Raw genomic sequence first — 13816 nt, 5'->3', positions numbered from 1 at the left:
AGAAAGGTGGGTGTTGGCCTCATTTGATACACTCAAGGACAGATACCAACTTCATGACCCACAGGTTTATGCATACCTTTGTTTGAAACATGCATGAATGGTGGAGGGATTAGATGGGGAGGCACTAACAGAGTATGGCCCACAAGAGGGTAGCCTTTTGCAGGAACAGATTCCGGCTACAGCTGTATCCTACATTTATAAAACCTTACTCAATAACATGCCCGACATGCTTGGTCCACTTCGAACCAAATGGGAGGTTACTACCGGAACATTTGAAGACATAGATTGGGAGGCCAATCTCATGCATCCAAAGGAAGTGGTAATCAAACTTCGGCTGCGCCTCATGCAGTACAAAGTTTTACACAGAACATATTTTGACAGAGCCCGACTTCACAAAATAGGGAGAGCGGACAGTCCAAAATGCCTTAGATGTCATGGGGTGGATGGGACTTTTATACACACCCTGTGGGAATGTACGGCTATCCAGGTATACTGGGGAAAGGTTGTGGATGAGGTCAACAACATACTTAATGTCCAGATAGAAATGAAGCCAAGGTTTCTTCTATTAGGTATTTCCACCGATGTAGATATCCCACAACAAAAATTAATACTAACTAACCTGGGACTAGTGGTGGCCAAGGGGGATATAGCGAAATACTGGGGAGCGCAACAAATACCCACACTTAAGGAATGGAGGGCATGTTTAGACTTATACATGGTGGAAGAACAGGTGACATATAAGGCTAGGGCTGTCCGTGGAAATTTAAGAAGATATGGACACCATGGATAAAATATTACAGCTTAGAGTTGGATGGAGAAAAAGAGGGAGAGGGTTCATTATCGGGGAGGTTGAGGGAGGACCCTTAACTGAGGTATTGTATGACCCAATTGGCACCGAACAAGAAATGTGTAATTTTGAGTTATGTTCTGTGCACCACTGGATTTTATTTTATTTTTATTTGTGTCATTCAAAATGTAGCCCTGTAACAGACATGCAATATGAACATTGGCTGGCTGTCACTGATATGCAAGCTCTATGTGTCATGTACTCATATTATGTTCAATATGTTATATTCTTGATAAAACAAAATACAACTATTTGAAAAAATATATATATATCCTTTCAATCCAGCACTGCCTGCCAGGATATCTATGGGGGGTAAATTAGTCCTTTATGCGGGGACATGACACCACCTATTCAGCGAAGTGTCCCTTCCAAACTGCCCAGGCAGGGCCATCAGAATGTGGATGTATGTAGATGGGGACTCAGACACAGTCCACGTCTGGATCACACAGGACACCAGCAGGCACGTATGCTGGCTCCAGTCAGGTCTACCACACAGGCATATTGCCTTGGGTGCCTGGCAGCTAAGACAACAATAAATGATGATGGTCCCGCTGCACAATCTAGCAGTACTGGAAGTTCTTAGGCACACTAGCAGTTTGTCTTTGACAGACAGACCCTACGCCAGGATCGAAAACAGCAGTTCCTTTCATGATCAACTCCTTCTGCAGGGTTAGCACCTCCTTCCCTCGCTTACAGGAAATATATGTTGGGAACAGGGACTATCCGGTAATACCTCCTTTGGATTAGACTCCAGGCAATGTTCCCTTGCCTCTGGGGAGTTTATGGTCAGTGCAACACCTATCTTTGGCTACATTGTAATCCCTGAGTAGTCTGCAGATACCCTTTCTTGGCAGAAAAGACATCAAGAAACCACGATGGGTCTTGAGCTCCCATCTTTATTCCAATTTTGCAGACACAAAATGTGCATAATAATCTTGTTCCCTTGCAACCAGTTTGGATCGATTGTCTTTTCATATGCCCCGGCCAGAACACATTCTAGGCTCGGTTTCTGTCAGCAAGGATGCTCTGCCCAGCAGGAGAGTCTCCTGGTGGAGTTCCCATCCCATAAGTACAAAGAGGTGAGCGCAGGCTGCACCCAGCTATTTACGACCATTCCTCACAGAGAAGAAGAAGAGAGACATTTACAGCCTATGGTATGAGGAATGACCCTGGCACTTGTAATGTAAGCCTGTCTCCTCTTTTCTTATCTGCTACTCCCCTCTTCCAACTAGGAGATACCAACAATACACCTATGCTGTCTGAAGAAAGCAACCTCTCCTCAATCTTATACTCTGGTCCAGGCTGCGAACTGCCAAAATGGAGCCTGTATATCACTCATCATGGCACACCATCACCTCTAGCACACACGCACACATACAATGTTCAGGATATCGCATTCAGGATTCCGGATTCGTGAGTAATGGAATTTTAGGTGAAACCGCCTGTAAGCAAGCATTCATGTTTCAAAGTTAAAAAGCCTGTCACTAGAATTCACGAAGACTAACTGTGTTTCCAAGCATGAAACCCACAACAGTGTCGGTAGTCCTCAGTGACTATGATGGTGTGCTTGGGGCCGACCCTCCAGGATCAGAACTTGGTCCAGAACCTATTATTGTCAAAAGAGGGGCACATGTCCAGGATTAGTGTGTGGCATAAACAATAATAGGATCACAGGCATGCAGTCTGGGCACCAGGGCAGGGGCCAGGACTGTACACCACGCAGGGGACATTCCCATCCCTTTGACAGGTGCAGCACGTGCAGTATAAAAGTACACACATAAATAGGTAACAGCAGCTTCACCTATTGCACTGCCTTCAACCCTGTCCTACGCTGAGGTGGTGTGCTACTATCTATGCACTGTCCCATTATTCTGCCCAACAGCAAAGATGTTAAACACCTTACGTTCCCATTTGTGCATTATGGCCAGAGAGGATAATTCTGGGTCAATCCCAGTATTCCTAAACTTCTGATCAGGATTTGGGGATATAAATTAGTGCTCACCATTTGATCATGTGGCCAGAGACCAGCCTAAAACTTGAGAGATGTATTTAGGACATGTAAGGCACTGATTCGACCCTCGCGAGGAATAAAACAAATTGCCACTTTAAAATAGCCGATAGTCAAATCAGCAGAATATTTTAAACAGAACGATTATCGTGTGAAAAAAAAAATGTGTTATGGGAGTCTAGCGGAGATGCCATTTCATAATGTAAAACCGAAGAGACTGTGTTAGAATTGTGTAAGATAAACCCTGCTCCATGAAATGAAGAGTGAAGAGATGGAGTTTTATGTAGACAAATGAGAATCTACCAGATTAGCCGCTTAACAATGTATTGCACATACATAAGCAGCGAAAGATTCCCTTCTATGGCATCTATGGTTGTCATGTATAATCTTTACTTTCTAGATTTTTTGGGGGCTGTGAGCTCTGACCGAGTTCAAACACATAACACATTTTGTATAAAGGAAGTCCCAAATAATAGATATGATGCAGCCGGTCTGTTGCCTTGCATAGTCATTTAAGTAAAATGAGAGCTAGAGACAAGGGCCATATCTATCAAGGCAAAATGGGTTCGCAAACGCCGAAATTCGCAGAATTCCAGCGTTTGCGAACCCCTTTTTGCTAAATGGCATGTATGAAACATTTTTGTTGCAAAATAAGGAATTGCTAAATTTGCCATTCCTTGTTTTGCGATTGCATTTAAGGAATTGCAAATTTAGCGATTCCTTAAATGCAATGTATCAAGAAAAAAAATATTCCAAAATGCCATTAAGGAATCGCAAATTACCACCAACTTCTAGTTGGTGGTAAATTGCGAATTCTCTCAAAAAAAGCATTATTTTAAAAATCAAAAGGTGCCATGTGACGCTCATACATGCCCTTAGGGCATGTATATGCGCCATATGCGCACATATTTCATTTTCAGGGGTGCAGCAGGGTGTTCTTGAGACACCCCTGCACCCTTGAAAATATTCACAATTTGCGATTAGCAAATTGCGATTCGCAATTTCCCCTTCATTCCTATGGGCCTCCTGGCCCATAGAAATGAATGGGAAATTATTCCTTAATTGCGATTAGCAATTTGCTAATCGCAATTATGGAATTTTAAGGAATCGCTAAAAAGAAGCGATTTTCTACATACATACCGTTTTGCGATTTCTAAATAGCGATTCCTTAAAAATCGCTATTTAGGAATCGCAAATTGGGATGCTGATACATATGACCCAAAGATTCCCTTCTATGGCTAGCGACAAAGCAATTATCACATTAACTTACCTTCTCATTGTTGTAGTAGGAGAGGTGATCTCCATCAAATCTCACCCATCGCTTCTGAAACATATAGTTTCTGAAAATGAACAAAAAGGCTTGTTAGTAACTATGAACCGAAAGATACAAATTGCAGTTCAGTGAGACAGAAGACACAAATAAATGCACAACGAATAATGCGTTTCATCTATATATGTAGGGTGCACCTTTTTCCCTGAGAGGCATTTGATACTGTACACCAGGCGCACGCCAGATCGGAAGATGGAAAAGGAGATGAGATACTGAGAAAAAACATGTGTTTTGGGGCAGGAATGAAGAGGAGGGGTGCCACAGACGAGTGGCATTGGCCCAGAATACCAACCCTGGACTGTGTGCCCTTAAACCCTTTAAGTGAGAATAATCAAGAGTAAGGGATTGGTAGTATCGATAAGGTTGATCGGGTGTACGGACTGCTTTAAGCGGAGCCATGAACACTGTAAAACTAGCACCGGCAAAGCCAATAACCTTCGCCTATGTAAGGATCTACTGTGTTTGCCAATGTTTTTCAGCATTTTGTACATCATGATAAAGGTTTTTTTTAAAGCGCTAAGAAGAGTAAATGAGGGATGCATCAGAGCGCTTTTTTTTCTTTACTTTCGGCCAAGGTGCACAACAGTTGTCCTGATATACAACAAAGGGTAAAAAACAAATCGTGACAAAGCCAAAAAGTCGTTGTATATTCGAGAGTTATGTGGCTTTGTCAATTTTTTGGGGTCACAGGATTGGAGGGGCAAGCAAAGCAGAACAGGGTGAGAGGTTTAAATGACATAGTATAAATGGCAACAACACATTTAGAACTCCATGCTAATTTGGGACTCAATCAGCGTAACCTAAGCTTCATTGATTGTTTAAGCAATGTTCAGAGTCCGCCCCCGCCCTGTAAACACATCTCGCACACTTGCCTTCAGTGGGCCTGCAACGGTCTCTCCAGAATACAGATTAGCATGCGTGTTTGTGTGTGTGGTGGGTGTACGATGTATGATTAAAACGTGTATGACAGATGCTTGTAGTACATATGTGCCTCTTCTACTGGGGGCGGGGTTAGCCATCTGTTCTGACCTGTGTGATTGTGGTTTATTGTGCTCTCTCCTTATGTAGTAAATGTAGTATACTTGTAAAGCGCACAGCTGCCCATCACCGGGGCGTCCTGGCGCTGTATAACACTGTGGACCCCTTCCTGGCTCTCCCTGTGAGATGCCCCTCCTGGGCACCCCCAAGGTGAAGCCAGGCATCCCAGTGTTGTAGGGGCCGTTGTGGAGATTAAGCATGGGACCTCATGATTAGAGTAGGCGCCGAGGTGAGAATTATCGAGTCTGCAGACAATGAGCTCAAGACCCTGCCATGTCAAGAATTGAACCCTGGGGTCTGCCGCTCTAACCATTGAGCCACACTTCTCCACTTCTCCACTCTTATGTAGTATGTTATACAGTATCAGGGGCCGTATTATGGTAAATGCAGATTTTCATTGTTTGTGCTGGGTACACCTTAAAAAGGTATTACCATGAATGCGCTGCCCCAGGGCAGCCATAAACTTGTGCTACCTTGGGAGCAGCACATGCCTATGAAAAAACGAGCGACTGCTTTACAACTGATTCGTGTTTGCACAGTGCAGGCGGCAACCGGCCTGCATTTTTGAAGGGAATTAGAGATCCCCTAGCAGACAGGTGGAGTCAGTGACTGCACAAGCCTGCAAAGGGATGTCTGGGGGGGGGTCCATGGGACCCCCTTCCCCCTCCAGAGGGCTGCCATCAGGGGGCGCACTGACAGTGCACCACCTTTTAGATGGCGCACTCTCAGTTCACCTGCTGAGGGCTTCTTTGTCTCTGCGCCCACGTCTGTAATACGGCGCGGGCGCAGAGGCAAAGGGATTCCCTCATTTGCATGGGGCACGCCTCCATGCAAATTAGGGATCTTACCCTTGCAGATAGTGCTGGCGCTTTATGTGCGCCAGCGCTATTGGTATTACAGAAGGGGTCTCACAAGTGTACACGGCCCCTGCTGTAATACCAAAGTGCCCCGAGGGAGCACAAAGTGGGCACAAATGCCTGTTGCACTCCCAGGGCACTTTATGTAATACGGCCCCAGGTTTATTAAAATTAACCTCATGACCATTTATTCATTTGCGCAATATATGTATATATATTTGTGCTGTGTAAGTGCCACTCGCTCATCTGCGTGATAAATAGTGAGTGTGTGATGCCTCTCAGTTGAGTTTTGTGGTTATCCGTGTATCTGCCATATATGTGTGTCTGTTGTGATATTGCCTCTTTATGATCTGTATGGTATCTGTCCCTGTGTGCATAGGGGAATTGATTGAGAATTGCTGTCATGTTAGTGCGTGACATGTCTGTGTTACGTAACAGCTCAGAATCGCACATGATATCTGGCACTTTTCTTTTGTTTGAGTGATGTGAGTGAGTAGTGGGCATCAAAACCATGAAGTAGGTGCAATATGTGTTTGATACATGATGTGGGAGAGGATGAGACCTTACAGCCAGAGCTGCAGATTTTGGAACTGGGGAACCAGGTTTGAGTCTCTGCATCAACTCAACATCCTGTGATTCTAGGCAAATCACTTCTTATCACTGTGTCTTTAAAATATGAATCTGTCCTTGTGTAATGTAACAGGTGCCCATGTAAAGCAATAAAATACCTTCGAGTGGAGTTTGCCCTATATAAAACTGCAAAAAAGTGTGTGAGATTAGTGCATGTGTGACTTGTATGGGATATACTTGTGTAGGAAGTTGGCTCTCTATAAAGTGTTCTAAAAAGAAGTACACTGTGCTGAGAGTCCAGAAAATACACCAAATGGTGCACAGAGGTAAAAGCAGATAATTCTAATGCTCTTTTCGTTGTAGTGTGGTCCAGCAGTTCGGCTTATCAGAGAGTAATGCTAAGCATTAGTTGTAGTCTACAGAGGCAATAAATGAGACCCACTCTCAAGAATAAATCCAAGATCAATGTATAAAAATAATATTGATTTTTAAAGAATTTTTGAGACCAAGAACACAAATCTAAAGCAAGTACTTTTGGAGTTACGGTTTTGAAAATGTATCACTTTTGTGTGCAATTACGAACCATGGGAAACAATGGGGAAAAAGCGGAACATTGCATAGAAAATCAGGCAATGCTTTCATGAAGTTCACCTTCTTGTTTTAGGTTGATGTCAGGATCAGGTCCTAAGTTCAAGAAGGAGAAGTTTGGGAGCATCCTAGATCAGCTGGGAGAGGACTGCTGAGGGTCTTGGAAGCTGGTGTGCAAAGATGAAGGGGGCCACTTGAAAACACACTGCACAGGGGTACTTACACTTAAGTCTTATGGGCCTTCTTTGAGGGAGGATTGCAAGGGCTTGGGGACCACGAGAGCACAGCTGGTTATTTGGTGCCAGAGCCGGTGAGGCCAGCTGCAGAGCAAACAGGTCAGCTAGGCGTCATGTGTCTTTTGGTCATCATGGTCAGGAGAAGTCAACTTTGAGATGCGATTGCGGGACAGCTGGGCCACTCAGGAAGTGGGTCTTGGGTGTCTCAACATCCCTTGAAGGTGCTTTCTGCTAGTGCTTTGGGAGTCTTGAGTGGACTTTCTTCTTGGTGTTTGACGTTGGGGGTCTGGTACCCCAGTTATTGGTACGCCACCTTGCCTCCACTGCCTGCCTGTTACCACCGGAGGGGGATATGGAGACCAGGACCACCAGTCCCAGCCTCCCACATGGTCGCAGCTGCCAATGCTATGTCCTTGCACCCAGAGGCACCTTAAATCTCATTGCGAAGCCCAGGCCAAAGGCAAGCCCGTCCTTGCACGTCACTGATAGGTAGTGGCAGGGTAGGGCCACCCCTCTTTCATCTGGTTCCTGGACCTTGGACTGCATTTCGAACTAGCTTGGTTACGCACTGGCTATTGTGGTATTGTTCAGGCATAAACATCATATATTGGGTCACATTTACAGATTTGAACAAAGTCAAGGGGATTCCAGAGCTTCAGTCTCAGTCTGAAGAGCCGGAGGAGTGCAAATATCCTCTCAATAACGATTCCATGCCCCCATTATCTTTCCTCACTTTCTGGGACACCCTCTTGCAACATAGACTGATTTCTACCTGAACATGCACCAGTCCAGGTCCTCCATCACTTACTCAGTTTGGGTGGTTGACTCGCCCCCCACTGCTGTGTCCAGGGCCAGGAACCCCGGCCCCCTCTCCCATAACTTCTCTACGCTACACCAGGGAAAACTTACTCCAACTCAGGCAGACCCTCAAGCCACTATGTTCCCATTCGATCTCCTTGGAGGAACTACGTCAACACTGCAACCAATGCCCTTATGATCTTTCAGCTAAGGATACCCTGCATCCTGCAGGTAATAGGGTTAGCATGGCCCTGCTGAACTGCTAAGCACTCCCTGTAAATCTCCTTGCTTCTTCAGGACACAGAACTTGACATCTTGTTCTTGACCGAGACCTGGCTCTCTTCAAGTTCCGATCTTGATTTAGTACAGGCTCTCCCTCTGGACTACCTGATCCAGACAGACCCAGTGGCAAAGGTAGCGGAATAGTAATCATCCTCAGAAACCACCTTACCTGTCGTATTCTGGACAGCCCCATTTTGGATTGTGAAAACACCCAATTTACCATTCAACTTTCCCCTTCAAACTCATTCTCTGGCATTCTCCTATGCCGCCCCCCGGGAACGCAGGGACAATTCTGTGGTTCACTACTAGAAACCATCATCTCCCTGGCCAGTACATCATCCAATTTTACTCTCCTAGGAGACTTAAACCTCCATTTTGATGACCCTCTGGATAAAGTGGTTGGTGAACAAGCACTTGACCTCGCAGCCTACCACCTTCACCTTAAGAGCCACCAAGCTACACATGCGAAAAGTCACCTTTTAGACCCTATCTTCTCAAACATAATGGAACTAAAAGTGACAATACCTTCACCTGTCCCATGGTCAGACCAATTCTTAGTACCATTCATTTGGCAAACTTTCATTGAGAACTCTCACGTGCCTGCCCCACAAACTTTAGATCGACCCTGGCCCAAAATAGTCCTAGATGACTGGAGGCACGAGCTTGAATTAGCTACTCCTACATATGACCCTGACCCATCAGCTGCAGATAAACAATTCTCGTCATGGATCCAGAATTCTTTGGATATAGTACTGCCAAGAAAAATCCTACTAAAAAAAAGCAGAACGTTCTAATCTCCCTGGTTCACCCCTGAACTCCGCAATATGAAAAAACAATGCAAAAGACTAGAAAGGCCATGGAGGAAAGATTTTGCCAGTAATAAAAAAACTGAATATAGACTATCCATCATATCTTATAAAGCTGCCCTTAAAACAACTCAGGCAGCCTTTTTTGAAGAAAAAATCCAATCCACCTCTAACTCCTCCAGGGAAACTTTCCACATTGTGAAAAAACTCTTGAAAGTCCGTGACTCCCCGCCCGTCCCTGACCCTTCTGGTCACCGATGGAACGAATTGGCAGAATTTTTCGACACCAAAATCCAAAACATCCTAAAACTTCTCCCAACCACCAATAATGCCCACTCATTAGAGCCCCTTTTACCAGAACCTTCGAATAATGACCTTTGCCTTGACTCATTTACCCCTATCACATTGGATCTACTTCCCTCTATTTTAGAATCAATTAAGAGCGGCTCTTCGCTCGACCCAGCACCATTCAACATCCTGAAGTCTGCTGCTCCTACCATCTAGTCCCCTATTTCCAACTTAATCAACCCCTCCTTAACACAGGGCGCCACTGTCCCCCTGAACTGAAAAAATGCCTTAGTAAGGGCACTGCTAAAAGAAAATCCACCTTGACCCTACTGAGATGAGTAACTATCGTCCCATTTCCTTACTACAAGGAATTAGTAAGGTGGTGGAAAAATTTGTTAACCACCAGCTCTCTTCCTTCCTTGAGTCCTGTGGTCTCCTACACTACTCTCAGACGGGCTTCCGCCCTGGTCAAGGCACTGAGACCGCGATGATTGCAGTTGTAGAAGAGGCAAAAAAGATTCTCGATTCGCGAGGATCAGTAGCCGTGATCCTCCTGGACCTAAGCGCAGCCTTTGATACTGTGAATCACCGTATCTTGGCACACCGGCTTAACAGAATGGGAGTCACTGGTTCGGCCTAATCCTGGCTGATATCATTACTGGAAAATCGAACCTTCCAGGTCTCTGAGGGCAACATTCGATCTAGAGCTCTTCCACTACATTGTGGGGTAACCCAGGGCTCGTCCCTCAGCCCCACACTTTTTAACGTGTGTATGTCCTCACTGGAAGAAATTGTAGCCCCTTATGGAATTAAATTGGTCACTTACACAGATGATACCCAACTCGTCGTATCTCTGAACCAACTGGACCAATCTCCGGAAAACCTGTGCTCCTGACTTAAAAAAATTACCAATTCGATGAACAAATACCACCTGAAACTCAGTGGTGAAAACACTGAGCTTCTAGTGCTAGACAACCAGTCTAAATTTACCCCTAACTCTATGTGGCCGATCTGTATGAGACCAGCACCCATCCCAAAAAAAGAGATTAAAAGCCAGGGTATCTGGCTCGACCAGGACCCCACCTTTCAATCCCAAGCAAGGAAAAGCGCGGAAATCTGCTTTGGTTTGCTTCCAACAGCACGGAAAATATTCTCCCTTCTGCCTGCCAACTCTAGAAAACACCTTATCCAGGGGCTTATTCATTCAAGACTGGACTATGGTAATGCCCTATATCTTGGCGCACCCAAAAAAGTCATCTCCAAACTCCAACTAGTCCAGAAATCAGCAGCCAAACTTCTCACAGGCATAAAAAACTGGTGTTAGGCCAAGCCTGCCTTAAGTTCCCTGCACTGGCTCCCGGTTCAGGAGAGAGTGAACTTCAAATCTTTTTGTATGACACACACAATCCTCCAGGGTAAGCGCCCCCCAATTCTAAGAGCTCTGATCAAACCATACAAAGCCAATAGAGAGCTTCGCTCTGATCACCTCCATCTAGCTGACATCCCCAGAATCAAGAAAGCGCGGACAGAGGGCCGCCTCTTCTCCTACAATGCCCCCAGACTTTGCAATTCCCTACCACTTACTATTCGCAGAGAAACCAATCAATTAACACTTCGCAAACACCTGAAAACCTGGCTTTTCCCATAAAGTTCTTGTTCTCTGACCTCCGGGTAGCCATGCGCTATATAAATCCAAATCCAAATCCAATGTCAAAGGACATGGTGGCGTCAAGAGATACCAATATAGCCGGCTCAAGTATGGTTGATACTCTGCTGAGTACTCAGTGTAAGTAGCGTCGTAAGCGGAGTAAGATAAGTGCAGTATTACGATGCAGCATAAAGCCTGACTGGTCAGGATGGACCAATGTGTTAATAACTTTAATGAGGCGTGTTGCAAGCAATTTTGCGAGAATCTTAGGCTCTGAATTCAGCAGTGATATAGGCCTGAAGGACGCACAGTCCATTTGGGATTTGCCTTCTTTGTGTATGACTACAATGTTAGCGACCTGCTGATCGTATGATAGTATCAGTTGATAATAATTTGAAGCCCAAAAGGAGGGGGAAAAGAAAATCCATGGATGGTTGTGGAGGTGGGGTGGTGGAGGTGGAATTGGGTAATTGGGCAAGCCGATAAGGGAAAGAAGGCCAGGAAGAATTAGAAACATGCAGGCAGTAACTGTGTCTTAGATCGAATAGACAACCTCTTTAGTGAATGTGAGGATATTTTAGAGGGCGAACTAACTACGCAGCCAGGTATTGTTAATCTCACCATTGACCCATTCAATCTATTAGCAGTAGCCCAAGCTGCCTGCCTGCTATCCCAGCTATTTTTCATAAACCATCTAGAAAAGGGGGTCCCGCACTAAATAGGGAGGGAATAACAGACACGCTGAGGGCCTCCCAACAAGTCCCCTGGCATTAATCTCCAACAGTTCGGACCTGCTATCTCTTGTTCAAACAGGTTTTCATCCCTGGCAGATCTGCCCGAGGGGGACAGGGAAGATAGGCCTCAGCCTCCCCCTCCTTCTCTGACTTCTCTGCCATCTCAGATTCCTAGGACAGATCTAGGCCCAAGACTTAATACTGAATCCCAGGAAACACACCGTCCTATTAATACTCTTAGACTAGAAATAGAGATGATGAAAATAATGATTGAGGGCCTTTCTTCCTTGGTTAATCTTCTACTGCAAAAAAATTCTTCCCGTTCTGAGAACATTAATCCTAAAACAGGACACCCACCTCAATCTTTACAGGCTAATCATACAGTACGTGAGACAGTTACCATTGATAAGGGGCTCCTGTCACAATGGTTCCCTCCAGCCCGCTCTTGCTGCCACAACTTATAAGTTAGCGCGCATTCTCTCTCTCGGATCAAGTGCCCAATTGACCCTAGTACAAGTCAACATAATAATGTCCTCTGCAGCTCAGCATCAGTGCATGCTCATCCAACCTGTATTACACCCACTTCTTTACCTTTGGCACATCATTCCTTGCGTAGCATACAACATTGACCGGTTGATTTGACTATTTCTAAACTGTCGCAAGCTCCTAAAATATATATGGTTAACGTACCAAAGTATGATAACAGAAACGGCGTCTAAAATGTGGACTCCCTAACTAACAAAGTCATCCATTGGATTAGCCATGTTAGGGAGCGCTGCTCAGTTATTCAGGAAGATATCACCAGGGCACAGAGGTGCACCTCCTGAGCCCAACCGTTAGACTGTATTGAGCTCACGTTGAAGGGGTTGATCTCGCTGAAAATCTCCTCGCAATGGAATTTTGACCTTGCCCGACCTGAAATTTCTTCCATCCAGTTCAGGCGGTTTCCACCTGGTAGTCAGTGTAGGCAACCCGCTAGGCAAACACCCGCTTGTATTGCGGGATGTACCTCTCTGGACGACCGACTGCAGAGTAAGCCTCAGTTGCACTCGGGATCTCATACTGCTCCTCCCATTTGTAGGGATACCCTCTCTAATATCCCCTCTAGTACCCACCTCCTGTGTATCACCCCTGACCTGGCACCTAGGAGCATATTGACAACACCCCCCCTCGCCTGTAGGGATGCGGGTTACTAGAGGTCAAAGGTCATATGCCCCGACTGGCACACCTTTATTGAGCATTTTGACATCTGTCTTTTTCAGGAAACCTGGCTGGTGGATCCCCTCCACTATATAGGCTACCTAAACTATCATATTCCAGCTATCATGGGAGAAATGGTCGACCTTCAGGTAGGTTTGACAATCTGGGTTCGTCAAGCGATTGGCTTCGGTATCCAGGTACTCCAGACTCGGAGTAAGGTCATTCTTGCAATTAGGCTGAAGTGGGGTCAGCAAAGTATTGTTGACATTTATAATGTCTATGTGAGAGGATCAAAGGGGGAAAAGTCGGAGGTTTTAGTGGCTCTCGACAATCTACAAGATTTGTATTCCTAGGATTCCCAAGTCCTAATTGAAGGAGACTTTAATTCGTCGTTTGAGCCTCCTGCCAATGAGGAATGTGATCTCACTTGCGACGAAGATGCCCAGCGGGGCCTTCCAAAATTAAAATTAGCACCCATAAAAAAGAGGTCGGATGTGGCAATCCAAATTACCTCCAGTTGCCTGTAGAAAAGCCTATGGGCGGCAAATGGAAGATCTCCATCAGAGTGACATGGGGCTAACACATT

The 13816-nt window shown here is 45.3% G+C and overlaps 1 protein-coding gene across 1 annotated transcript in view; it reads right to left on the bottom strand.

The window, feature by feature from the left end:
- Nucleotides 1-13816, bottom strand: part of ARAP2 (ArfGAP with RhoGAP domain, ankyrin repeat and PH domain 2) — a 1270949-nt gene that overhangs the window by 981070 nt on the left and 276063 nt on the right. Inside the window, exon 7 of the mRNA XM_086964430.1 lies at nt 4126-4195. Within this exon, the coding sequence (XP_086820556.1) occupies nt 4126-4195 (70 nt within the window). The remainder of the gene's footprint in view (nt 1-4125; nt 4196-13816) is intronic.

The sequence above is a fragment of the Lissotriton vulgaris genome, chromosome 3_2 (assembly GCF_964263255.1).
Source record: "Lissotriton vulgaris chromosome 3_2, aLisVul1.2, whole genome shotgun sequence".
Classification (NCBI taxonomy): domain Eukaryota; kingdom Metazoa; phylum Chordata; class Amphibia; order Caudata; family Salamandridae; genus Lissotriton; species Lissotriton vulgaris.
Note: the sequence above shows the minus strand (reverse complement) of the source record. Positions and strands in the feature narration are given on the sequence as shown.